At 58.8% G+C, this 26,203-nt stretch overlaps 4 protein-coding genes across 4 annotated transcripts; 1 reads left to right on the top strand and 3 right to left on the bottom strand.

The window, feature by feature from the left end:
- Positions 1-714: 714 nt before the first annotated feature.
- THITE_2112932 (uncharacterized protein) lies at positions 715-3,776 on the bottom strand. The gene is made up of 4 exons (XM_003651980.1): positions 2,763-3,776; positions 2,191-2,658; positions 964-2,091; positions 715-898 (listed from the first exon to the last, which is right to left on the bottom strand). Exons 1-4 carry the CDS (start codon positions 3,474-3,476, stop codon positions 851-853), a joined length of 2,358 nt encoding a protein of 785 aa, XP_003652028.1. The 5' UTR covers positions 3,477-3,776; the 3' UTR covers positions 715-850.
- A 1,049-nt stretch (positions 3,777-4,825) lies between these two features.
- THITE_2112931 (uncharacterized protein) lies at positions 4,826-7,324 on the top strand. Its single transcript, XM_003651979.1, has one exon. It carries the CDS (start codon positions 4,927-4,929, stop codon positions 6,877-6,879), a length of 1,953 nt encoding a protein of 650 aa, XP_003652027.1. The 5' UTR covers positions 4,826-4,926; the 3' UTR covers positions 6,880-7,324.
- A 434-nt stretch (positions 7,325-7,758) lies between these two features.
- THITE_2112930 (uncharacterized protein) lies at positions 7,759-10,063 on the bottom strand. The gene is made up of 3 exons (XM_003651978.1): positions 9,061-10,063; positions 8,204-8,991; positions 7,759-8,102 (listed from the first exon to the last, which is right to left on the bottom strand). The coding sequence occupies exons 1-3, from the start codon at positions 9,599-9,601 to the stop codon at positions 7,842-7,844; spliced, it is 1,590 nt and encodes a 529-aa protein (XP_003652026.1). The 5' UTR covers positions 9,602-10,063; the 3' UTR covers positions 7,759-7,841.
- A 2,419-nt stretch (positions 10,064-12,482) lies between these two features.
- On the bottom strand, positions 12,483-26,129 carry THITE_119498 (uncharacterized protein; the record flags this gene model as incomplete). Its single annotated transcript, XM_003651977.1, has 16 exons — positions 12,483-12,953; positions 13,006-13,092; positions 13,154-13,229; positions 13,299-13,403; positions 13,492-13,627; positions 13,872-13,910; positions 15,430-15,454; positions 17,296-19,396; positions 19,500-19,974; positions 20,123-20,201; positions 20,565-22,043; positions 22,100-23,243; positions 23,297-23,574; positions 23,840-24,252; positions 24,338-24,923; positions 25,746-26,129. 16 exons carry the CDS (start codon positions 26,127-26,129, stop codon positions 12,483-12,485), a joined length of 7,878 nt encoding a protein of 2,625 aa, XP_003652025.1.
- Positions 26,130-26,203: the final 74 nt, after the last annotated feature.

Raw genomic sequence — 26,203 nt, 5'->3', positions numbered from 1 at the left:
CGGTACTGCTACAGTACTTCGAGTTGTAGTAGGGGGGTGGCGTTGACAGGGGCCGGAAATTAGTCTTGGCGGGACCTCTTTAACGACGACCTTTTTGACCCCGGCGGAGGTGTACGAATTCAGCAGTTTTATAAGACTGGAATGAAATGTCGCACCCCTGCCTCTTGGTGTTCTCTCTGTTGGCATTTCATCTCGTCCGCCTCTTTCGATCCCCCATCTCCTCGCCGTCTCAAAACAACCTCGCGCATCCCGCCCACCACACCGTCATGGGCATGCCGAGATGCAGGTGCATGCTGTGTATCGTTAAAGTCCCATTGTAGGTAGGAGTTGGATTCGCCGTTTAGCACACCAACACGTCTCTCACTGAGCTCAGCTGGAGTGAAACAGGGTGCATGCTGCGAACCCAAAACCCAAGCGAAGGTGGCAGAAGATCAAGCACACAGCAAAAACCTTCTTGGAGATCAACTCCTCACCACACACAAAACACGCAAATCTGAAGTAGCTCATCTTAGCCTTGGAAACGGAGTACCTACTGCCACTTTCATCCCGGCAAAGTGATACTCTGAGGCTCTGAGGCATTCACCATGGGTGATTGTACCAAACGAAGCGTGTGTGATAGCGCAGTGTCTACGGATTACTGTGCAAACAGTTTAGTTCCTTTAATTTTCTTCCGACACTACCTTCATTTCCTTAGCCAAGGTACTTTGGAAAGGTAGCCTACAACTTTCTCACAGAGTCCCTCGGCACTATACATGCAATGATGCAAAAAAGTCACGACGGAAAAAACTACCTAGCTCCTTTCTATGCCTCTTCCCTGATGAGATATGAACGGGCACCTGCTGCAGGGGCACTAGACGTTCTCAATGCCCCGCTTCACATCCTTAGCCTTAAGCCCGGTCTAGCCAGCACTGTCAGCAGACATCGTTTTCTGAGTTAAAACATGGATAACGGGGGGAAACATACCAGGTCGGGCTCGGGAGCGGTGTGGCTGGGCCTTCCGCCGAGGATATCGACAATCTCCTTCATCTCGGTCCAGAAGGCGGACTTGGGCCTCCGGTTCGGCCAGTCGGTCTCGTCCTCCTCGACCTTGGTGATGGGGGTGAAGACGACGCTGGCGCCCCTGATGCCGATGACGGTGGCGCTCATGGGGTCCGTCTTGACGCGGTTGTGCACGTTGCGGCCGTACTGCTCGAGGTGCTGGATGCAGCGGATCGCGAGGCGCACCGCGCGGCAGCGGTCCATCGGCGACGGCACGCCGCCCTGCTGCATGTGGCCCGGGATGGCCTCGCGGCTCTCGAACCGGCCGTGCGCCTCCTCGCGGAGGATCTCGGCGATCAGTCGCGCGTTGTACACCTTGGACGCCTTCTCGTTGATCAGGATCAGCCGGCCGGCGCGCGACTGGCCCTTGTCTTGCGCGAAGACCTCCTTGAGGTGGCGCACGTCGGCCGCCAGCATCTCCAGGCTGACGCCCTCTTCGGGCGTGTAGACGGCGGAGGCGCCGACGCCGAGGCCGCCGAGCGTGGCCACGTAGCCGGAGCGGCCGCCCTGGGTCTCGATGACGAACACGCGCCGCCGCGTGGCCGAGGCCGACTGCTTGATCTTGTCGCAGTACTCGACCAGCTCGTTGAGGCACGTGTCGGAGCCCAGCGAGTACTCGGTGCCCGGCACGTTGTTGGAGATGGTGGCGGGCAGGAGCGTGATGGGGATGCAGAGGGATGGGTACTGGTCCCGAGCCTTCCGCAGCTGGGAGACGGCGTGGAAGGCCTCAAACCCTCCGATGAGGAACAGGGCGTCGAACTGGTAGTGCTCGATCAGGTTGGCGACGGTCTCCATGCCCGACTCGCTGGGAAGCTCGCGGTTCGTTCCTATCTCGGAACCGCCTTTGCTCGCCCAGCCGTCGACCTCGAGCCAGTCGAAGTTCCGCACGGCACCTAGCGGCTTGTCTCCATGGTGACGCGCAAACCCGGCAAAGCCATTGTAGATGGCGATAGGCTCGTGCCCCCGGGACAAGCAGTATGCTACACCGGCGCGAACTGCCGCATTCATGCCACCTGCAGGCGCGCCCACATTGATGAAGCCAATCCTCATGCGCTTCAAAGTTTCGTTAGCAAAAAGCCTAAGCAGGGCGGCTTGGTGTTAAAAAAAAGAAAGAAAGAAAAAAAAGAAAAAGAAAAAGAAAAAACCACGCACCTCCTTCTCTGGCAGCAGGAGATCTTTGTTCAGTTGAACCGCCGTCGTCATCATGAACGACTTGTACTGCTCAGAGAACTCAGAGTCGCGTAGCGACATGGCCAGGTCAAAGTCCTGGTTCTCTATCGCCTTGGCCACCCTCTTGGTGTCCTGCACCGCCTGCATGAGTGGCTTCCGGACAATCTTGTTCTCGTTGATAGCGATGACCCAAGTTGGCGTGTCCGGCGTAGCCTCCAGGACGGCCTTGACAGCCTCAACGCCCTGCAGCGTTGCCAGCATGCGGTCGTATGCGACCGCAGTGCCACCACGCTGGACGTGGCCGAGTGTGGTGATTCGGGTGTCGAGCCCAAGCCCGTTCTTGTCGGCAAGAAGGTCCTTCACCATGGTGGGCGTGATCTTGTTGCCTTCTCGGTCGAGGGCGCCCTCGGCGATAATGACGATGGTTTTCCGTTTGCCGAGTTTCCGGTGCTGCCATGAACCACTTAGCTCTGCAGTCCTTGTGTGGAGGTTTGGGATGGGGAAGAAGGCTTTCGGTAGGGATGGGGAGGGGGGAACGGCTTATCATCACGAACATGTTCGACTATGCTGCACATTTCCTCCCGCCAGTTATCCGCCCTAGGCTTCTCTGGAATGAAGATGAAATCCGCACCGGTCGCAACACCAGCCATCAGTGCCAGCCAACCGCAGTGTCTCCCCATGACCTCGATGACGAAGGCGCGGGAATGCGAGGAAGCCGTGGCCTCAATGAGATCCACGGCGTGGCAGATACGCGCCAGAGCCGAGTAGCAGCCAATGGTGGCATCCGTGCCAGACAGGTCGTTGTCAATAGATCCGACCAGGCCGACGATGTTGAGGTGTCTGTAGGGTTCGAGCTGCTGCGCCGTGAACTCGCCGTTGTCCTCGAGCTCCTTGATCAGCGAGGGCCATTCAGCACGGAACCTGTCGGCTCCGGTGAGCGAGCCGTCGCCTCCGCAGATGATGAGGGCGTCGATGCCTTCCGAGATCAGGTTCCTCGCAGCCGCTAGGCGGCCTGCGCGTTCGTAGAAGGCCATGCAGCGGGCGGTGCCGATCAGCGTGCCGCCCTCGGACAGCCAGCCGCGCACATCGTGCCATTCCATCTTGCGTATCAGGTTTCCGCCGCGGACGAGGCCCTCGTAGCCTTCGTAAATGCAGTAGGGGTCACAACCGAGGTGGATAGCCATGCGCACGCAGGCGCGGACGAAACCGTTCATGCCGGGCGAGTCGCCGCCCGAGGTCATGATGGCGATCTTCTTTTTCGCCGCCATTTTGGTCGCCGCCGTGGATTGTGTTTGTGACGTGGAAGAGGAGCGGGAGGGGGAGCGGTGGGCGATGGCGCGGTGCGTGCGAAAGAGCACGCCGACGGGGATCGAGAGGAGCACCAGAGCAAGGAGGGCCTGGAAGGGAGAAGCGATGACAGAGTACGGAAACGCCCGAACCGGAAAGCGCAAGCCGGGGACTGGCATGCTCCAGGCGTTGCGCGCCTGGGATGAAAAAATCCTAGGTCGTCACCTAATAGGGGTAGGAGAGAGGCTGTGACGAAGCACAAAACCACCTGAGGAAGTCGCCGGCGACTATGAAGACTAGCGGACAGGGAGGAGGCCGGTCAACATCGCACGGAGGGTCAGCGAAAAGCAACACGCAACTCCATCGGACTACAATTCTTTGGGATGGGCCAACTCCGTGGCAGAAGCTCTTATCTTATCGGTAGCGCGGGGCACAGTCCGACACCGCTGGAAGCTGCTTCGGAGTATTTCCCCTACAAATGGCTGACGGCCAGCTCGGCGAGATATTTTGCGCACGGGACAGCGCGGCATGTTCACAATTGCCCCGGCCTCGCTACGTGATTTGTGATTTGTTGGTGTAGCTCAAGAATTTTTTGACGAGATCGGGATGAGCTGTCGTCCTTGGGTGGTGGAGCTGCGAGGCTGGACCTGCGCCCGTGAATGAGGGGTTTAACGTTCATGGACCCATCACCAGCGGACATGACATAGTTAACGTTAGTTAGCTCCTTATGTAACCGCGGCGCATGGACTGGTGGGGTTGTGACCCGGAACCAGGGTTTCTTTGTGATGCAATGCTAGGTAAATCACGTATATGAAGTATTGCAGTAGTGTAACTCGAACCTGGAATGCATGGAATGAGCGACGAGTATGCAGTAGAGGAGTACCACCGTACGCAGTACAATCATGTGATCAAGCTCAGCTCCGGCTGACTTTTTAGTTCGACAAATGCCCGCGTCGCTGATGTCACTCGAGCAATCATGTCAAGAGTGGAAGTCGTTTACAATCGAATCAGAGACATGGTCATTGTGTTGGATTTGATATCAGCTTCCCGCTCCTTAGCTCGCGAAAGTACGGCAAAAGGTAGCTGGAGATGCACCTTCCAGATGGATTCTGAAGGAGATTTAGAAGAAGAACGTTACAGACCCCCAAGCACCGCGTGCCTTCAGGTTGACACTGCCCGCTCTAGGTGCTCTACCTACACGGTACTCTACATAGTGTAATCCGTATTACGTAGGTACCTAACTAAACGTTATATTGGGTAATACACTAACGTTAGTTAAGTGGGGCAAAGCTCCCTTCGTCTGGCTCGCAGCTCTTAACCACACTCTATACTATATGGGAGCTTGGCAATAACAGGGGTGCCGGCGTGGGATGCGTGGGATTTGCGACTGAGCTCCCCACCGCGTCTTTCGAGCTCCGCGAACGCGATACAATGAACGACAGGCCCTTTTCGCTCCAACCGCGCCCGCCCCCGGGCCGCGGACCTCAGTCCATCACCGAGTTTATCCGACGTGTCAACGCCGAGCCTGGCGGCTTCCGCGGCATCAACACCGCCGAGCTGCGCGCGCAGCTGCTCAATCGCCAGCAAAATGGCGACGGCGACAATGATGCACATGGCGATGACCGCGACATCGACATGACGGGCGCCTCCTCCGAGGCAGGCAGCGACGTTGCCGAGACCAAGGACGTCGCCATCGCCCGCGACGAGCTGCTCCGCGCAGTGCACCAAACCCACCAGACCTCCATGTTCGCCCTCGACTTCGTGTCGCTCCTGCTCTCCAAGGAGAACCCCGCCCAGGCCGTCGCGACGTTCAGCCCGGGACTGCGAGACATGGTTGGCATTGGTACCCTCGGCGCGACCATGCTTGCCGCCCCCACGGTTCTGACGCAGGCCAGAGTGCCCGACAACAAGATGGTGGCCATCGGCAAGCGCCTGATGGATCTGAACAAGGCCGCCGACACGGCGCTGGCAGCGTCCAAGAGGCTGCAGCGCGAGATTGGCTATGAGACCAAGTACTGGTCCGAGGTGCTGGCCGTGAGCGAGCGTGGCTGGCAGACGTTCCGCATGCCCAATGAGCCGCAGACAATGGGCGTCAAGTTCGGCTTCTCGAACGCCGCTCCCGAGTTCAAGTTGAACAGTATCGCGCCCATGAGGCGGGCTGCGGACGGGTCCGTACGCCTGGAGCCTGGCAAGATGGCTCGGGGCTCCAAACGGCTCCGCGTGAGCATCCTGGAGAACGGCGTGGTCGTCGGCAGGTCGTCGCTGCCCCGGCCGTTGCCTCCCGATGCGCCGCTTCAGGACCGTGTCAAGGAAGCGCGCGACACCATCTTTGCTCAGGAGCTGTGGCAGGAGATCAATAGGGAGCGCCGCGGTTTGAACACCCGCACCATCGGCTTCGAGGGCTCGGTCGTGGCCTGTCCCTTGGATGCCACAAGGTCTGCCTCGATACAGCTTGCTACTCTGGACGAGGAAGAAGCGGCAGCCGAGGACCGCTCGGGGGAACAGGACGCCCTGGCGGACTGGTTATGCACCACCTTCAACCTCCTGCTCAGCAACTCGCACAGAGCCAACGAACAGAGACGGTCCGAGCGAAGCCTTGACAAGGGCCCTGCCCCACCATACTCCATCCTCACGCCATTAGTAACATACTTCGAGTACGACAAGTGCGTCCAGCAGTGTGCACAGAAGCTAGCAGCATTCATTGCCGTTCTTCGCGGCAGCGGTCTCGGTGGTACCGTCACCATGAAGGAGCCACCGCTGGCCCCCTTCCCCACGGTTCCGGCCTCAGAAGCCCTCGCCGCGGCCCTGCTCAAGCCGCCGCCGGTCCAGTTCGACGTAGCGCTCACTCCAGTCGGACGAGTGCGCATCCTGCTCAGACCTACCACGTACACGTCCTCCGGCGCCGCGTCATTCTCCGTCTTCCTCCTCCCAACCGGCATGCGCGGCGTCCAGAATCCGCTCTTGGCGCTGTCCCCGCTGGGCGTTGAGGAGTTTCCGCGCATGGAGGCGCTCTTCGCGTACCTCTACAGCGCCGTCCCCTGCGCGCTGGCGGCGGCGTACTTGAGGCTCGCGGTCAAGGCGGCCGAAAAGCCCGCCCTGGATTCCGCGTCCGCTGCCGCGCCGCCGCCCAGGTGGACCATCCACGACAGCAGGAAAGGCATAGTCGATGTCGAAACGGGCGAGTACGGCGTCCACTTCGACTGCGGCCCCAACCCGAGCACGGGCAACGTGGAGCTGAGGGTGGCGTGGGACTCCCTCGAGGATGCGGAGGGCGGTGGGAAGAAGAAAGTGCACATGGACTGGACCTGGCCTGGGACGGGGGCAAATATCAACACGGTTCTTAAGAAGCTGCTGTCGAGCGGCCCTCCGGAAGCGGACGATTAGGACAGTCCTCCGGGCCAGAAATGAGACATCGCTTGTTCATTTTCCGGTGATGTGCCTTCATGTGTCATGTGTCAGACGACCAAGTATCACGGCGATCACTGGTATTCTCCATAGCCGATCATAGTGGCCATCACTGCAGCCACGATAGTCTTGAAGTTGTCGAAGATTCGGAACACACAAGCTGGGTGACAGGTCCAGAATTGATACGACCGTTCTCAGCCAAGACACGTAATATATAATAAACACCAAACACTCATAGCTTCAGCTAAATTCCGTACATATTGCGCCTCAAGTGCCTCAGTCTAAGGAGCATCCCAAGCAAGCCTCAGAACGCATAGAAGAGTAGGCAGGAATCAGAGGTCAGCTCCCCTCCGTAAGACTTCATCGGATTTGTACCACGCCACGTTCTTCATTCACAACTTCCCACCATGCACCCAAGCATATACAAACTCGTGTCCCAGTCCAAGATTTCGTTTTATAGGTCATCAAAGTCGTTAAGAGAACATGAACCACACACAGCCCGATTCCATGCCAAACATGAGCTCATCAGCGAGACGAAAAGATCAATCAAGCAAGCAAAGAGATGCAGCAAGGGAAAAGAAAGGACGAAACAAGAGATAATACCACGCGAAAAAGCTCCATCAGGTCGTCAGATCCCCCTCATATACCCCTTACCTACCCAGCCACAGCATGCAAAAAGACCATGCGTATCATCACCAACAATTTCCATCCGTCCAAGCAAAACAGCCAGTCTAGACAGCTCATCCCCAATCATCATCCTGATCATGCCTCATGACCCATCACAGCCGAACCCCCCAACCCGACAACAACCCAACAAAAAACAGCTCGAAACCCACCCCGCGTAAGCTAAGCATCAATCAAGCAACCCGATGATGCAAAAGCCGCGCGAACAACGAAGCCCACAAAAAAAAAAAAAAAAAAAAAAAAAAAAAAAAAAAAAATCAATGCCGGTACCCCTTCCCAGGATGGCGAGTATCCCAGATGATCTCGCGCTCAACGACGCGCTCGTCGTCGGTGTAGTCGGTGTAGTCGACCGAGTAGCGGTTGCGGTGATGGTGGTGGCGGTGGTGGTGGCGACCGCGATGCTCGCGCTCGCGGTCCCAGTCGTCGCGCCACTCGCGCTCCCAGGCGATCTCGCGGGCGCGCTCCCTGCGGGCGGCGCGGATGCGGTCCGAGAGCTGGACCAGGCGGAGGACGTCCTCCTGTGTGTGTTTTGCGCATGGCGGCGTTAGTTGGTGGTTCGGTTGAGCTATGGAAACGGGAAGGGGGGAAGGGAAAGGGTGTGTGGGGAGGGGGGACATACGTAGGCTAGATACTCGACAATGTAGTAGAAGTACTCGGTCTCTTCGAATTCGTAGCCCAGTTCCTGGATGGCCTCGCGGCAGACCAGGTCCTTGGTGATCTCGGTCCAGGTTTCGGAGCGGCGGGGGGACGGCCCGCGGACGGCGACGCGGCGGTCCGTGACCTTCTCGATGTCGATCTCGCGGTCGCCGCCGCCGCGGTCCTTGTCGACGACGTGCACGCTCAGGCGGCGCTCGCGATCGGCGGGCGCGCGCAGCTCGGTCGACGCGGCCGACACGACCGAGCCCTTGTCGTCGCGCTCGGGAATGAAGCGGGCGCGGCGCACGCCGCTGTACTTCTGCCACGTCACCTCGGCCGAGGCGCCGCCGGCGCCGTCCATGCGCACGCGCTCCGTGCCCGGCGGCACGTCGATGATGGTCCAGTCCCTGGTGATGCCGTTGGAGGCCTCGCCCATCTTGCCGCGCCTGTCGATCTTGGACGTGATCTCGTACGCCTCGTCGTCGTAGTCGATCCGCGGAGGCGCCGCCGAGTGCGCCCGCCGCCCCCGCCGGTGCTCGATGTCCACCAACAGGTGCTTGCGGTCCGCCTCCACGAGTACCTCGTCGTCCCAGCCCGGGGGCGGGCGCCGTGATACCCGCTCACGTGATGGGGACCGGCCACGGGAGCGCGAGGGGGCGCGCCTGTGAATGTCGACCTCGGTCTCGCCGCGCGATGTGTACACGTCGATCTCCGTGTCGCGGTGTTTGTGGCGGGCGGGAGGAGGGGTTGGTGGACGGACGGCCACAATTCCTGTAACGAGTCAGGAGCTATCACGAGCCAGTCGTGGCAGAGGCATATGAATGGGGGGGGAATGCTCACCGTGGTCGATATCCCGGTAGTGTGTGATTACTTCTCTCTCGATTGTCGGACCCTTGATGACCTTTGGTGTGGGTGGTCGCGGCGGCGGAGCTGGGCTCGGAGAACGCTCCTTCTCCCTCTCGACGATCCGGATGCGCTGCTGGACCTCGGGGGACGGCGAGCGCGACCGGGGCGGAACGAAGCGGACTCTCTCGACGGGGCCCCGGCTGGGTTCGCGGACGACCCTGCGGAAGCGCACCTCCTCGTCCAGCCGCCTCGGGCTGACACTCCTGGCACGCTCGACTATGCGTTCCCGTATGCGGACGGGGCTGGGTGACCTCCGGCGCGGCCGCTCGATGGTCTCGATCTCTCTTTGCCTGAGCACCAACGGGCCCGGCTCGGCCCGCCTGTTCTCCTCGCGCATGAAAGCGGGCAGGCGGTCGCCGGCCGGTTCCCGCTCGCGCACGCGGATGTCCACCTCATCGTACTCCCTGGCCGGGGCGCGGCGCGGAGGCTCCCTAATGTACTCCCTCTCGCCGAAGTCAACTCGGCTCCTGGACATGGTGGTTGCTGTTTGGTGTCGCAAGTAGGTTCGGCAGCCCCGTTCTGCGGTGTGTGGTGCAAGTACTGTGGAATCACTTGGGCAGCAAGTCCTGTGTAGCTGGCTGATGAACCCAAGCGGGGCTGGCTGGCCTGGCTGAGGACTGAGCAGTGGGGTAGGTGAGATCCAAGAGCGAAGACACCCGTCGACCTTTGGTCTTTCGGAAACCACACGTTAGTTTGAAGTTGTGACTTTGTGTTGTGTCGAGTGAGGGCAAGCCGCGAGAGTTCGATGTTGCTCCGCGGCTATCAGGAATTGGGCCGCTGAGGGTAGAAAGTGTAAGTCCAGGCCAGATTGGGGAGGGCGCCTGTGACGTTTGTGGCCTTGCTCGGTACAATGTTGCAAGGTCAGCGGATCGGGGGCTGGGGGCCCTGGGCTGAGCGGAGGGGAAGCCGTGGGCGCGCAACTCGGCAGCCAAGGAGGGGGCTGTGACCCAATGTGACCAGCAGCAACCTTGGCAGCGAAGCGCCTGCTTCTCACACGACCTCTCTCCCTCTTCTCGCACAATTCTGGGAGCGATCAGCCGGCGTGCTTTAGTGTACTCGAGGAGTCCTGAACCCTGTCCTGTATTCGGTATTGACAAACTCGAGAGTAAGATCCCCGAAAACAGAGGGCGTTGATAGGCCGCTACCTGAGTAGGTAGGTGCCAGGTAGTTATCGCGCCCACCGAGGCGGCTCAGCGCCGAAGACAGGGTCGGCCTGGCGAGGTTTCAGGGCCTCCCGGGCGGCCAGGCTGTCGGAGCTGGCCAATTGTTCGGCATGTTAATTTTGGGCTCGAAACCAACGTCATCCCGCCCGCACCCTGGATCCGCCTAACCGGGTCTTTTAGCGCCTGGGATGAACTGGGCAGCCCGAACTTGGACCAAGAGTCTGCTGTATTACTGACACGGTGCGCTCCACGGGGAGCTAACGTAGGTACCTAAAGTACGGATTACCATCAGTATCTGGTGTAGGTAGTGTATGTTATATACGGAATACAGGGCAAGATTTAAGCTTGTATCCACAGTAACCCCTCAAGCTCTTTGCCTGTAGGTTGGTAAAGTTAAGGTAGTAGTTACCTTACCTTACGTAACTAAGGTAGGTAACTACCTTAGGGATTTTACTTCTGGATACCTATTTTGAACTCGACCTTCATTTCAGCCTGCAACACCGCCCATCCAGCAGAACTAGAAACTTCTCTGCCAGATCCTTCTCGGCAATGCAGAACTGAACTGCGGGCACAGAAAGGTCAGGTAGGCTGCGGTGTGCCACATGCCGCCGAAACGCAGATGAGCCGCCTCAAGCAGGAGCACCTAAGTGTCCAGTGGGGCTCGGAATGAATGAAGGCGGCAAGCACACTGCTTCGGTGGCTCGCTCGCGGCTGACTGGCGTCTGCACAGACCGACCAACCAAGACACCTCGCCGCTGCCCACGGGTTCCCTGAGCCCAGGCCAGTTGACACCGAGGCTCGGCGAATCACTCGAATCCCTCGCTGCTCGAATTTGGTCAAAATGGTCAGAGGTCATGGGTCGTTGCTTCAACCAAACCTTCGCGCTGGTCTCACTCAACCGCCCCTAAACCGCCTTCAAAGAGCTAACGACCCCGACATGGATGGATCCCACTGCGCGCCAATGCCAACGTTTCACTCGCTCGTAGCGGCAGACACCCAAAGCGGTGATGTCATGCTGCATGCCGGTGTAAGACAGTCCACGCCAATCCGAGGGTTCTCTTGGGGCTCTCCGTAAACCACACCAATGGCCAGAGCCATCTCGGCCCTCGGGCCAGACCATTTCCAGCCTCGCAATTTTCCTCTGATATTCCGAAAGCCAAAAAGAAAAGGTGCGCAACTCGGGCAGATGCCTAGCCTTGTCCGCTGGAACAGACGAATCCCACACCGCTGCGGCAGACAGACCATATTTTACGTCCTCCGTGCCTATACTTCACATCCCCCTTGGACCAAGACCTGTGCGGACAGCACCCGCATGTGCCGCAAGATTCCCCCCCTCGCCGATTCTATCAAACCTCATACTCACCATGCGCATCCCCCATCCACGTAGTACACAGCAGGGATAGCTACATGGATGCGGCAACAAAGCGGCACGAAGCATCGGATCGGCCCACCGTCCCGGGCCAACCGCACCCCCGTGCCGCCAATCTGTGACCATCCACTGATGCCACGCAACTTCCGGGCCAATTCCCAAAGAGGCGAGTGGCAGGGACACGATCGGTAACTACCTTAGTGTACATGGACATAGAACGATGCGAACGACTCGTCTCAGCTCCCTGCTTTGCGCCTCTCTCAACCTCAACAGCACCTACCCCAAATGCCATGTGTCGGGCCCGCGGAACGGCCACAAAATGTCACAAGTCAAGAAGAACCTGGTCGGACGTGTGTACATATGTACTGGCCAATTAGACGGTTAGTTAATCCACTTCTGGCGGCATGCTTCGAAGTGTAAGTACGGATTATACGAACAGAACGCCGGAGCGCAACGCTCCTTTATCAGCCAAGCCCCCTCCTCCCTCACTCTCCCATACCCAGTCTCCTGCCGCGTCTGTGCCGTCCGCACGAATCGTCAAGCAAACCGCATTAACTAAGTAGGAAAGACATGATACAGCATCCGCCCGCATCAAGGGTCGGAACGAAAGGAAAAGGGGGTGGTAGCAACACGCTCAAACCGAGCAATTACACCCCTGTCTGCCTCATCAATGTGTAGTTGTCGGTCACCAGCCGTGCCCTTCCAGTCCAACGGTTTGGATGTAGCAAAGCACCATCACGGTTGGAGGCGCGCAATGTTCAAGCAGCGCTGTCCTCAGAGACACATCAGCCCAGATCCGCTATAGAAGGTCACTCGGCTTGGACTCACGACTTGCGGCCCCGTTTCTTCGCGGGAGGAGCGGCCTCTTTCTTCTCGGCAGCCTTAGCCCTGCGACCGGCCCTGGCCTTCGGCTCGGGCTCCGCCTCCTTCTCTCCCTCTTCCGCCTCCGGCTCAGGCGAGGGCTCTTTCTTTCCCTTCTTGGCCCTTCCGGCCTTCTTCTTGGGCACCTCGGGTTCTGGCTCGGGCTCGGGCTCTGCCTCGCTCTCCTCCTTGACGGCAGCCGCGGCTTTGGCGCCACGCTTACCCTTGGCCGCCTTCTTCGGCTTCTCCTTCTCGGGCTCCGGCTCCGGTTCAGCTTCGGGTTCGGGTTCGGGCTCGGGCTTCTTCTTGCCGCCACGCTTGGATTTCTTTGCGGGAGGCTCCGGCTCTGCCTCCTCGTCATCATTCTCGACCTTTTTGCGACCGCGCTTAGCGGCGGCCTTCTTGGGCTTGGCCTTGGCTTCGGTCTCGGTGTCCTTGAATGTGTCAGTTGTGATATTCGGGAAGCGATGGTTGAGTCTCTGGTACCTCAGCTTCGGTTGCCTCGTCATCAGCCTTTGGCTTCTTCGCCCGCGGGCGGATACCCTTTTGGCCAGGTTTGTTGTACGCAGGATCCTTCAGCACGCGCATCAGCCACTGCCACCTTGTCGAGGGACACACCGCACAAGATACTGACGCCTTTGAAGTCCTCAGGATCAATATGTCCCTGCTTGATGACCCGCATCACCTTCTGGCGCAAGTCAGGGTGGTCCCTTGACAACGTCAGCACTCAGTATCCCTTCCGATGGAAACCAAAGCAAAGGCAGAGAAGTTGAACTTACTCAAGCTCCTCCCAGCCATCAAGCATATCCCAGTTGTACTCTCCATTCTTGTCTACCCCAAGTTTCTCCTGCATGTTCACAACCTGCTCCCCCGAGACGCAGCCCCTGGTGGACACATTGCCGTCAGTGTTTCCACCCTTTTCGCAAACTTAGGTAGACAGGCAAGGCGATGTTTGGCTGCATGCATACATACCAATGCTTCCACCGCCAACCGCCATGATCTTGGATCTCCACCCAGGTGCCCAGGCGCAGCTCGCCCTTCGGGATCTTGGACTTGGCATCCTTGCAGACCTTGTCCTGGCAGCCCGCCCGATTGTTGGGCGAGATCTCTGTTGGGCTGTCAGCTCGTATATTGCTGGGCACGATTCTATTATCATAAAACAAGGTACTGAATATGAAGCGTGTGTTGGACACTGGGATGCGCGACGGCGTCGACGGGGTGTGGGGAAAAGCGCACTGGAGCTCTAGCAAAGCTATAGAGCTCTGAGCTCCCTGGCCCACTGCAGTGCTGGGATGCAAGCTTAAGAGCTATAGATGTCGCGAAGAAATCGGCTGAAATGAACAAAACCTTACCGATGCGATAGGACATCTCGTCGGAAATTGAGAGGTATTCTGAAATCGACAATTGTGATGAAGAAGGGGTGCAAGGGGAAAAGTGGTTGGGAAATGAGGTTTTTGGCGCTGTTTTCTGACGTCGCTCAAACAGTGGTCAACTACGATTTGCCTGCGCGGCAATGTTTGGGGCGTGAAAGAGACGCTCGCCGCGTTCCAGTCTTTGTTCAACGTACCTGGGGGGAGAATCAGGCCCTGGAAGCAATGAAACACTGGAAAGGGAAGAGAGTGTTTAACTCCCTCTGGATTGCTCAATTGTTTCCAGGCAGCAGCATGGATTTCGCAAATTGGTATGCAATTATAGAGGGAAGGTGCGACGGACCGGCAGAGCAGAAACCGGCCTGATGTTTAGAGGGTTTGACAGCAGGGGGACGATCTCATCCTCGACAATTTTGGCTGGGATTAATTACTTGGATCCCGCCCAGCAACCAAAGGTCTGCTTGCGATTTACCTCCTCGCAGCCAGAATTCTCACAACTCTCGTTAATTTGAGACTGGTGAGTCACTTACCTCGCCGGCGTGTCTTGTCTAGCTCTTTCCTGAGTGCAATCAGCACCCGATCGTTGAACTTCGACCCCGTCGCCCCGTCCCGATTTGCTGCTTCAAGACCGAGAAGGGGTGCCCGCCGTCAGTCTATGCTACGTGACCCAAATAGTTAGGTCACATACAATCCTGTGGCCGGCTCGCCCTCGTAGTCTGCTTGGGCGTTCTGTTCTTTTGGAGACTCGCCGGGTTTCGAAGACTATACTGATTTGATCCTTGAGGGCTTCCGGCTTGCGACCATGGAGGCCGATCAGCCGATAGATGTCTACGTGACCCCTCGCTGCGGCATCTGCAGCTTCGATCTGCTAGAGGGTGACCGAGTCGTCATTGGTGCGTGTTCTTCTAGTATTGCAATATTGTAACGAACTACAGAACCCCTCGTCCTACAAATCGCCGCCTGCCGCTCCTGACTCAACTGCAATGACCAGTGGACGAGGACGGCCGAAGACGGGGAGAGTATCCGTTTGTGCCCTGGGGGTGCTACAGAGACTCGGACAAGGTGCCAGGAGTCGCGTACAATGCACTGGTCCTGGACAACTTGTACTCTGGGCTTCCGGGGGGCGTGGGCTGTCATGCGGAATGCCTCGCCCGTGAGCCCTGCACCCCGCCTCCCGCCCGGTTCTTCTCCACGGCGTACAACTACTGGCCCCGTCCGGACGAAGTTAGGCGCCGCGAACGATGGCTCCGGACGTGCCGTGTTGCACCAACGCTGCACCGCATTCTGCGACGACGGTTTGCGGTTCCTGTTGAGGTATGCGAGGTGATCGCCGAACACTGCTCCCTCCGCGAGTGGGCTGCCGCGGTAGCCAGCGAGTTTTGGGAACGACACTCTGCCACGCCCGTACCAGAGCATCACGAGTTCAACATATCGAGCAGCGTGTGGGCTCGCCGCGTTGAGTTTGAGGGCGTGAGTTACATCTCGTACCTGACAAATGAGTCGGCCGAAGAGACAACCACATGCTCCCTGGTGTATTCACCCCAACCGGACGAGGAGGTCGATACCTTGTATATTGCTGAGGACTACCTGGGGGTTTCGAGACCTCTTTTTCGTTTCGTCCGCTGCGATGCCGGCCCTCCAGCCTTGTCCCGGCGTCTGGTGGAAAAGGTACAAAGTCACCCCTGGCACTCAGTTCGACGCTTGGACTGATGTAAGTGCATTCACTGGTCAAAACACAATAAACGGTTCCTAGCGCTCATATGAACGTATCCCCCTAGAGCATAAAGCTGCGTTTCTTGGGTCTGCGTAGCCCCGGGCGCAGTTCAAAGGCATCGAATGATAAGCAGGCTTTCGAGCAGCCAATCCCGCGGACGCAGCAACTGTACTGGCACGACCTGTTCTACACAAGCCACGCTATGCGCATGGTTTCGTTCGTGTGCAACAGCCCGGACACCACAGCCTACTCTGTGTGCTGTGACAACCGTCCATATACCATCCACGCACACAGAACGGGAGAGCAAGACTTGGCGTACTACGCCGCCGAGGCAAGACCAGAACGATTCGCGGCTGTATGGCTGTATATGCCACTTTGGCGGGACGAGAAAGTAGCCGAGATCTGGACGCGCCGCTTCGACACTGATGACCATAGACGCCATGCGGCTTTCATCGTAAGTCCACTATTCGCGAAAGCGTTCTGATTCTAGCGCCTCGATCTGAGCTCCATCTCATACACGGCGCGGTTTAGATACGGACAAATCAAAACCGTACCTTCGTGCTAGGTCCGCACCCACAGGAACTTAGGTATGGCAACTGGGTATACACGCTGATCTACCGAGCGGGAGAAACGCCGGACCGGATATACTTCGACATCTCGTTGCTCGGTATCCACGAGATAATCCTCGGCGCTCCTCTGCCCCGTGTCCGCGTTGACCTGCCCCTGCCCCAGGCCCTGCCCCAGCTCCCGTCCCCCAGGTCGGCCTGTCCGAGCCATTATTATTACGACGAGAACTACTACTTCACGTCTGCGACGCTTGACGGCGTCGCCGAGATATCGCCATGCCGCTCTGACCTGGGCGTCATCGGCCTCCTACTGCACTACCACGACGGCCGTCTGGCGGCTCTGGGCCAAGTCCGCTTGGACAAGCTGCAGCGGCCTCCTCTCAAAATCGACCCATCGAGGTCGATGTGGCTTCACTTCAGCGTCTCGTCAGAGAACTGTCCCAACATCGAGGCCATCGAGTTCGTGCCTCCGACGGTGGTCGGACCGCAGCACTTCCCCGTCGCCTGGCGCGGAACGCTGGAGTGGTGGTTCTCTTATAGACAATGCCGGCTGTGGCATGGCCAGTTGTTAAGTCCGCCGACCACTCCGGGCAAAGTCTTGGACTATGATGACTGATATGGCCTCGGGCTCCTTGCTTGTGGTCTCGATCTGGGCTGAATGCATGTCACCTAACGCTGTCAAGTGATTTCGCAATTCCCTGGGTTGAGTGCCTCATGATCATGCTTCAGGTGACTCGTTTCATGATCAAGTCCAGTCACATCCGGGCATTGCAGGACCTGATGGGAATAAGTTACTGTGATTACCAGGAAGCGGAGAGAAAGGGCATTCGAAGGCCTTGGAAAGGGGAAAGGAAGGAGCGAGACTAAGACGGTATGAGCAGGCCAGGCCAGCACCGAAGCTCAAGGGTCGGACGCAGTTGGTTTGCAATCCCCATATGGTCTTCTTTGAACGATGGGACTAACTAACTCCTGACAATGCCCCAACCCTGAACCCCCATTCAAAACCAACGCCCAACGCCACCCGTCCCTCCAGAGCCTACAAGAAAGGACACCACCCAATATACATGGCGGCCAGGTTCCTCGGGTTGACGGCCTGCTTGATCAGCTCCTCGACCTGGCCCTCGACGCCGAGCGGGATGCTCTCCTCGGGCAGCAGGCCCCTGACCTTGCGGCGGATGCTCTCGACGACGGCGGTGGGGTTCATGCGGACGACGTCGTAGTGGCGCTTCTTGGTGCGCTGGAGGTCCAGGGTCGGGTCGTAGATGAAGGCCTCGAGGATGGTCATGAGGGTCTCCTCCTGCTGGCGCAGGATGCGCAGCGTCAGCTCGCTGCAGTGGCGGAACGGGCCCTCGTACCGGTGGAAGCCCATGGCGGCCTCCATGTTGTGGGTCAGGCGGAAGGGCACGCGCTCCGGCTGCGCGAACGTCAGGCCCTTGTCGAACAGGCAGTTGAAGTCGACGTGGAAGATGCCGCCGTTGCCCTCCTCCAGCAGCACGTTCTCGCCGTGCCGGTCGCCCAGCCCCAGGATCGTGCCGACCATCGACATGACGGCGCAGGAGCGCGTGTACTTCAGCCGGGCGGCGAACCACGCCGACGGGTTGGGGAACTGCGCGATGAACCAGTCCGGCAGGACCGGCGGGAACTGGCCGAGCACATCCTCGGTGAAGATGCGCGTGTTGGCGTCCGACTGCGCGGCCTGCTTCATCTTCTGCGCGATCTCGCTGTAGTTGGGCTGGATATTGCGCGTCTTGTAGATGGCCAGCAAAATGTCGCGGAGCGTCTTGAGCCCGTCGACCCACTCGATGATACCGCACTCTTCGTTGAGCGGCGTGACGGCGTAGGTGCGGATGTACAGCTGACGGCGGCTGGACTCTGCATCTCGCTTCAAGGACCGGTTGATGAGCCCGTTGAACTCCATCAGACGCTGGTCGGTCCGGAGATCGTCCTTGGGCTTGATCAACAGCCCGTACAGCTTGCCGTCCGTGCCGCGGGCTGTCAGCTTGCGCGGCTTCGCGAGCGAGCCCAAGACCAGGACCTGGTCGAGGAACGAGTCGATGGTAATGACGTCTCGGGAGAATGCTTTGTGTTTCCGGACGTTGTCGGTCAGCGTCGGCAACGTGGCCGTCAAGCAAGCTTCGACCGGCACCACGAGCGGACACGGCGTGCAGTTGTGATTGAAGTTGAGATCCCTCGTGATGCTCGCCATGGTGGTTCTGTTGCTCTGGAAATCGCCGTTGGTGCAAGCCAACAAGAGCTGCTCGGCCAGCTTTTCGCCCATCCTGAGCAGCATCTTCAGATCGAGGGAGGTGCCATCCACCTTCTTGCTGATGCCGCGGGCAGCCTGCAGAATCTGAAGCCCTCGGGTTCGTCGCTCGCCAGCCTGCCTCGTCGTCATGAGCGGGAAGAGGTTCCAGATGGCCTGGCGAGGATGGGCTTCGACGACTTTGAGGATCATCTGCTCCAGCACCTTGAAGACCTCGGGGTTGGGGTGCGCTATTCTTGCCACAATCTGCGGCAGAGAGGTGTAGAATATGTATGCTGGCATGCGAGACAGATGCTTCTGGAAGTTCTTGTAAAGCTCGTGGAGGATGGCCTTTCTCCTCATATGCAGCTCCCTGGAGAGCGACACCTTGCCAGTCGGCGCCTTGTCAACTTGAGCGCCGAGCTCGAGAAACAGGGTTAGAATCCTGGGCAACGTCTGGGGTAAATACTTCGCCCCGAAGTTGAGAGACCGCAAGTAGTTCTCAATGACTAGCTTTGCCGTCTCACCAGTCAGATACTCGTCGGTCTGGTCATCCGGCTCGAGCGCCTTCTCAGATTCCAGAACCTTTTTATAGTGCCGGCCAAGGTAGTAATGGCCCTTCTCCCATTGCGGATACGTCTTGGCTGCCTGCTGGTATTGGGAACGGAGGGCGCTGGCGTGTGTCTGGCCTGTCGAGTCGAGCCACTTCGCGAGGAGGAGATGCGCTCTTGCCGTCAACATATTGCGCTGCGTCTCCGGACCTTTGCTAGACGTTGGTGGTACACTAATGGTGACAGCGTTTTCACTGATGAACGAGTTGGTGGAAATGGCATGCTGCAAGATCTGGATGGCCTTGCGGTGATGGCCGTCCTTGTACAACAGCCTGGCGTTCTCAATCATAGCGGAGCCGTCACCTAGCTGCTGGGCGTGCAGCACCGCGTTGAACGACTGATGCATTGACCCAGACTTCCTCGCCAACCGAGCGCTGGACAACCACTGTGAAGAGATGTCCTCGTTGCCATACTTCGGTCTGGGCGCGAGATCAGTAACTGTGCCTGAAAGGAAAACAAAGCGAAGGTTGGACATACCGCATCAACTCCATCGCCGCTCTCCTGATCCCAAGCAGATACTGCTTGTCACTCACATACGCCCCGAGAACTTCCAGCCGCCGATCCAGCGCCGCGAGCACACCCTGCTGGTCTCCATCTCCCTTCAGATTCTCATTCGCGATCATCTCTAGATCGCTCAAGACGTGACACTTGAGCATGGCGTCGTGACACGCCCGGAGCGAAGACGTGGCCGAGTACGTCATGGAGCCGGCCACCTTGTCGCGCAGCATCTGAATGTGCTCCTTGAACTTCTCCACGTTCCCGTCCTTCAGACAGAGCAGCGCCTGGCCGACGCCGAGGTTGAACACTTCCGAGACGTCGCCTGCGTTGTACAGGCGGAGATACTTCTCGAGCGTCTGCCATCTGCCGGTTGCCCACGAAGCCTCGACAGCAAATGGCGCAATTCTGTTGACCGTGTTGACCGTCATGCCTTCAACGTAGTTCAACAGAACGTCTGCAGGCAAAAGTGTGTCAGTACACGGGGCCGCATATCCACCAGACGCTCAACACACTCACCGTGTTGCCCAGACTCCTTGAGGCAAGTCAGGAGATCCAGTTGGATGTCCACATCGTCAGGCGATTCGGCAAGTCGAATTTCATACCACGTCTGCGCTGCTGTCCACCGGCCGGCTTTGCGGTGGTTGAGGGCCTGCTGGTCCAGGGTGACGTGTTGCAAGTGCGCTGAAATGCCCTCCAAGCCGTCCGGGTCATCGATCTGCGTGTAAATGTTCTGCAGAGACTGCAGGATCCGGTCATTCCCTTCCTTATCCGCCTTGTTCCTCCGGCTCTCAATGTGTGGCTCCAGGAAGAACAGAGCGCGGGCATATTCATTGCAGTCAACAGCGCGCTGTGATATCAGTTCCGGATCGAGAGAGCCGATAACCCCCTCGACCCATTTGATCCATTTCTGGTCTCTTGCTGTCAGACCCTGCTGGGATTTCTTCCTCTGCAGCCATCTCATGCAATAGTCAAGGATGCGAAACACGGCCTTTGCTATGGTCAGCCTTTTGAGCTTGCGAAAGCCAAGCGACAATGAAGGCTTACCTGGTAAAATTGCTTCATCTCCTCTTTCTCGACATACGAAGCCGTCTCCGGAGGCTGGTGCTTCAGGATCGCGGCCATCTCAGCCGAGACCTTATCCCTGTATTCATCCTTGTGTTCTTGTCCCACAATAACATGCAGGACCGCATACGGCATCAGGAACTCGGCCACAGCGAGGTCCTGGACCTTGATCAGGCGGCAGAGGGGTTCGAAGACAGCTTGGCTGAACACATTCTGACCGTTGCGCAGGAGGTCGAGGACGAAGGCCCTCAGCCAGACTGCGTACGACCTCTTGGGCTTGAATATGGGGTACTCGGTGGCTTGGTACGTCATCGGCGCAACGACAAATCTCGAGGATAGAAAAGGCGTAAGCACCTCGCGCGTGCTCTCCGAGAAGGTGAGCCACTTTCTGTAGAGGGGCTCGGTGTCTCCCTGGCCCTGATGGGCACAAGCGGCCTTGAAGTCGGTCCTCGCGAGAAGCTCCTGCATGGCGAAGGATAAGAAGCCGAGGAACCTGGTATCCGTTGTCGACAAAAAGGCCTTGACGAGCACGTTCTCGAGCAAAAATGCGACAAAGTCTGTGGTCTCACGGGCGTCCTCGAAGTTGTGGATGACGACGAACTGCTTCTGCTCGCGTTCGGTCTCGAGCCGGTTGGAGTCCAGGCATCCGACGAGGCCCACGGCTTGGGCGCAGAGACGAGCGATGTCGGCGTGCCAGCCGTTGTACTTGGCGGAGCAATCCAGCAGCGAGCGTGCCAGCGTGGTAACGACGGGGTCCGGCTGCTCACTGATGGCCGATGTCTGGAGATGGTCCTGGTTCTTCTCGAGGAACGCGATCAGCTCGACCAGCGCTTGCTCGACCACCCCGGGATTCTCGTGGTTCAGCCGCTCGGCAAACACCGCGAAAGCACCCATGCTGTCTATGGGTTTTCGAAGGGTGTCTAGCGCCTGGCAGATGTCTCTCAGTTCATCCACATGGCTCAGCGAGGGCAGCTTGTTGGAATACTCGGTGAAGACACGCGGATAGTCGTTCAGCAGAGTCGAGATTAGATTCTTCGCCTTCTTCTTCGTCGCCGGATCGAAGGACTTCCAGTAGGTGCCGATAATGAAGAAGGTCGTCTCAATCAGCGCTTCCACGTCTGCCTCTTCCATGTGAGTGAGCATGGCGTCCCAGCAGGAGAAGGCGGCCGACCGCAGCTCGTCAGAGCTCATGGCGGAAATCAGACAGGCCGAGATCTGTGGACGGGCAATGCAGACGTATGAGTTGCAAATCCTGATCATCTCCTCCAAGGCACCCAAACAGCGCCGCTGTTCCGAAACAGGCGGATTTGACTGCCAAGTGTCGTTGATGACCTCGCTCAGCCGCGCGGTTAAGCCGAGCGCGTGCTGTTGGAAATAGCGCCCCAAGACGTGAGACTTCTTCCGCTTGTCTTTCTGATCCACCAAGAGGAGGTTTGCCATAGTAGCGAGCGCCGTGCGGACCTAGGTGGTGTTAGCTTCCCAATCGCTCCATGCTGCTGCCCGCCATCTAGACCTACCCTTGCCTTCCGCGTTTCATCGGCTTGGGCTCCGGCCTTGAAGAGCTCAAGGGCGATCATAAGGGGATTTGTGCGAAGCAGATCGACTAGTTCATATCCCTCAAGTTGAGGGCAAGCATGGCCGAGCAGTGACATCGCATGCGCGGCTATGTCGGGGGCATCCTGAATAAGAAGCAGAGCCAAGATGGCCGAGAGGTTTGCCGGATCCATACAAGTCTGCAAAGTGTCGGTGTCCCCCCGAGCCTCTGCAATCTTCTGGACCACCTCGCGTTTCTTGGTCAGAACCAACCACGGAAGGGCATGTGTTTGGAGCATAACCAAGAGGCCTGGCACGTTCATCTGCATGAGATCAGCCACGAGGCGTGCAGCATGTGGTTTAGAAACCAGGTCTTTGACGACCGAAAAGGCGAGGCTCGCCCAGAAGGGCTGGAACAGTTGTGCTGTCGTCTCCCCTCTGAAATCGGCAAGATTCAAAAGCTCATTGAAGGCAATGCCGGAGACCAACATGTTGCGGTGCCCGAGGTACTCGACCAGCTTGATGAGGACAAGGTTGAGCTCATCAGCAGACACCACTCTGCCCACCTGGCCCCAAGCCATTATGCAAGTTTCGTGCAGATTTGCGACGCCCCTATCTGAGAGGGATTTGAGGATACTCAGAACATTGGCCCTGTTGCGTTTCAGGACTTCCCAGTCGAACCCGGCGGCCGGCGGCTCTGAGATGAAGACGGAGAGGGCTCGTCCAGCAGCGATGCGAAGCTCCCGGATGGAGCTCTGCAGAGACTGCAGGCACCACTGGCCCGGACCGGACTTCTCCAGGTCCCAGAACTCGCTGTCAGTCGAATGCCTTGCGATGCGCCGGAGGGCGACCATGGCGAACACGCGAGGCCTTTTTGATTCTAGAAAGCTTGGAAGCTTAATGAGCCTGCAGAAGATAGCAATCCCCAGGGCCTTCGCGGCATCATGGCGGCTTGAGGGCGGCAATTCGCTTGGCTTTTCCTCGGAGCAGAAGGGGCAGTGGAAGGCTGAAGGCCCCGAGGGCTCAGTCCTCCTGCGCTTCAGGGTATCGTCAGCAGCGCACGGGATACGGGATATGAGGTTGATAAGATGGCACTGATGCTTCTCGTCCATCTGCGGAAACCGGTCTCTGTCGAAACAGTCAGTTTTTGGCCGCCGTTTGAGCAAGCAGGGGTAACGAACACGATATAGGCTTCCAGCTCCTCGATCTCGCTAGAAGGATCAGCATCTATTAATCGGCAGAGCTGGTTGGCCACCTCGAGCAACACCGATGGTGTCTCGTCATCGACTCTCCGACGCTTGGCAACCGGACCCCTGGGGACATCGCTCTTTTGTCGCGTCGCGAATTTCTGGACATGCTGCCGCAGCTCGCCGTCGACGAACATAGCCGGAACGGTCTCCGCGCTGGGCTGTGCTGGTAGAGGACGGACAGTTGCATCTCTGAGCAAGAGAACAGCTCGCTAGGGCGCCACTTAGTGATCGAACTGCATGCAAAGGACCTCAACCTACCCAAAAATCGGTGCCATCTCCGACCAAGGAATTCTCCGAGACCAACCGCTGCGCGTGAGGAAGCAAGCTGGAAGCTATGAGCCGGGAGAGCGGTTCGTGCTCATGAGAGGCAGATGACAGCCGGACCAGGGCAAGAGCAAGAGCTCGTCTCAGCGATGCGCCCTCCTCATCTTCAGCGAGGAATGGCTTTGGATGCTGCAAGAAATCAGCGCAGACCAAGGCCAAAGTAGTGGTAGCCTTGTGATAGAGCATTTCGTCCAGGCCGCACGAACTACTAGGAGCCTGAGCCAAGTCTAGGGCAACCTGGACAACAGCCGCCAGGCCAGCTCCCAGCGGTGTCGGCCATGTGGCCAAGATCGAGCTTAATGATTGCAAGGCGTCCAAAAGCCACACCAAATTCTGGCCATAGAGCAGAGCGGCCGGTGATTCTGGCGATAAAACCACGCCCTTGAGGATCGTCAGGAGGCTCAGCGCGTGTCGGAGGGCGTGATCGGCGTCGGGCAGAGCGAAGGAGCACCCGCGGGGCGGACCACCAGGCAAGGCCTCGAGGACAGCTTGGGGCGGAAGCTTGGTCTCGATCGATCTCTCTCGCGACGACGAGAGGGCTGACTTTAACCGGGCAAGAATGGCTGCCGACGGACAGGATCAGCAACACAGCGCAGCACAGCACACAGCAAGGACATCCCAGAGGAGCGAAAAACCGCACAAACTCACCACTGAAATTCGCCCTAAAATACCCCATCACCGCCCTCCCCAACCCCCACAACTTCGCATTCCTCGCCGCCAGCAGCAGCACAAACCGGCACAGTTCCTCCACCTCGCCCTCGACCCCGGCACACCGCCGATGGCCCAACATCCTCAACAACCTAGGCAGGATCCACACCCACAGCGGCTCGCGCCCGCGGGCAAGAAACGTGCCGCCATCAGTCACGCACTCGAGCACAGCAGGCGTCTCGGCGACGGTGACGCGGAGGAAGGCGACGGCGCGGCGGGCGTCGGCGCGCAGGCGCTCGGCGTCGGCGAAGGCGTCGGCCAGCGGCAGGCCGTCGAGCACGACGGCGCCGCAGACGTAGACCAGCAGGTGGTTGTGGGCGAGGCGGTCGGCGGGCGTGCGCAGGCACGCCGGGTCGTCCTTGACGCGCTCGATGGTGGCGAACAGGCGCCGCAGCTCGTCGGCGGTCTCGTCGGAGGAGGAGGTGGTGGTGCGGGCCGAGGCCGAGATGTTCTCGACCAGCTGGGCGGCGAGGGTGGAGGGGGGCGGGGCGGCGGCGGGGTTAAGATTATTGTTGTGGTTGTTGCTGTTGTTGGTGGTGGTGATGACGGTGGTGGCAGCGGTTGCGGCGGCAGCGGTTACGGTCGGAGCAACAGCGTGCCGCTGCGGGGCGGGCCGGCCTGCTTGGCCATGCATTTCGGAAGCCATTTGTCGCTCGCATCGTTGGTGCGGCGGAGGTGGAAGCGAATGGAGGCGACTTGCGTCGCTGGCGGACAGCCTCAGACAATTTTGCCTGTGGGATGGAAGTGAAGCGAACGGACGACGTGTTGGGCGAGACGCGTTGCGGGGAACTCGGCAAGAAAACGGCACGAGAGCACGTGAATCCAATTAACTGATACACGAACTGCCTGGTCTGTCTGGCTGACGTGCAAACCCTAACCCTGTCAAGGATGAGAGTTCCGTTCTACGAAGCTCTGCGAGGACCCCTTTTAACCATGGAGTACGCAGTAGACACAGTCCAAAAAAAGAAATCAGCAGGTATCAAGTATCCTAAGCCTAGTAAAGCCCCAAACGCCGTCACGCACTGCTCAGCAGCTTCTCGACCGCCCACTTGACCGAGAAGTTGCGCAGGTCCGAGTAGTGCTGGCCGACGCCGACGAACAGCACCGGCACGTTGGTGGCGTGCACGATACTGACCAGCGTGCCGACCATGTCGCCGACCGTGTCGCACTTCGAGATGATGAAGCCGTCCAGCGACCGGCCGGTCCCGAACGCGGCGTTGAAGTTGCGGGCCTGCGCAACCGAGTCGGTGCCGACGAGCGCCTGTTTTGCCCGAGCACGGGCAGTTAGCATCTTCGACTCTCGTTCCGTTGCGGCATGGCATAGTCAAGCGCGCGGATGAATACATACCTCGCCAACCATCAGAATCTTGTCCGGCTGCGCGAACTTGGCAAACTTCTCCAGCGACGACATCAGCCGCTGGTCGTTATGCCTGCGCCCCGCGGTGTCGATCAGCACCACGTCGAACCCCTCCTGCGTGGCGAACGCGACGGCGTCCTTGGCCACGGTCGCGGCGTCCTTGCCGTACCCTTTCTGGTACAGCTCGACCTGGCCGCCCTCGCGCGCCGTGAGCTCCTTGAGGTTGCGCACGTGCACGGCCAGCTGCTCGACGGCGCCGGACCGGAAGGTGTCGCCAGCCGCGATGAGCACCTTATACTGGTTCTGCAGCAGGAAGAAGCAGATCTTGGAGAGATTGGTCGATTTGCCCACGCCGTTGACGCCCACGATGGACATGACGTAGGGCCGCCGCTTGCGGAGGGAGGTCGCCGGCGGGGACGTAATCGAATCGATCTCGCGGAGAAGATCGA

This window comes from Thermothielavioides terrestris, chromosome 2, assembly GCF_000226115.1.
Source record: "Thermothielavioides terrestris NRRL 8126 chromosome 2, complete sequence".
In the NCBI taxonomy this organism is placed as follows: Eukaryota; Fungi; Ascomycota; class Sordariomycetes; order Sordariales; family Chaetomiaceae; genus Thermothielavioides; species Thermothielavioides terrestris.
This window is presented reverse-complemented; position numbering and strand designations above follow the sequence as displayed.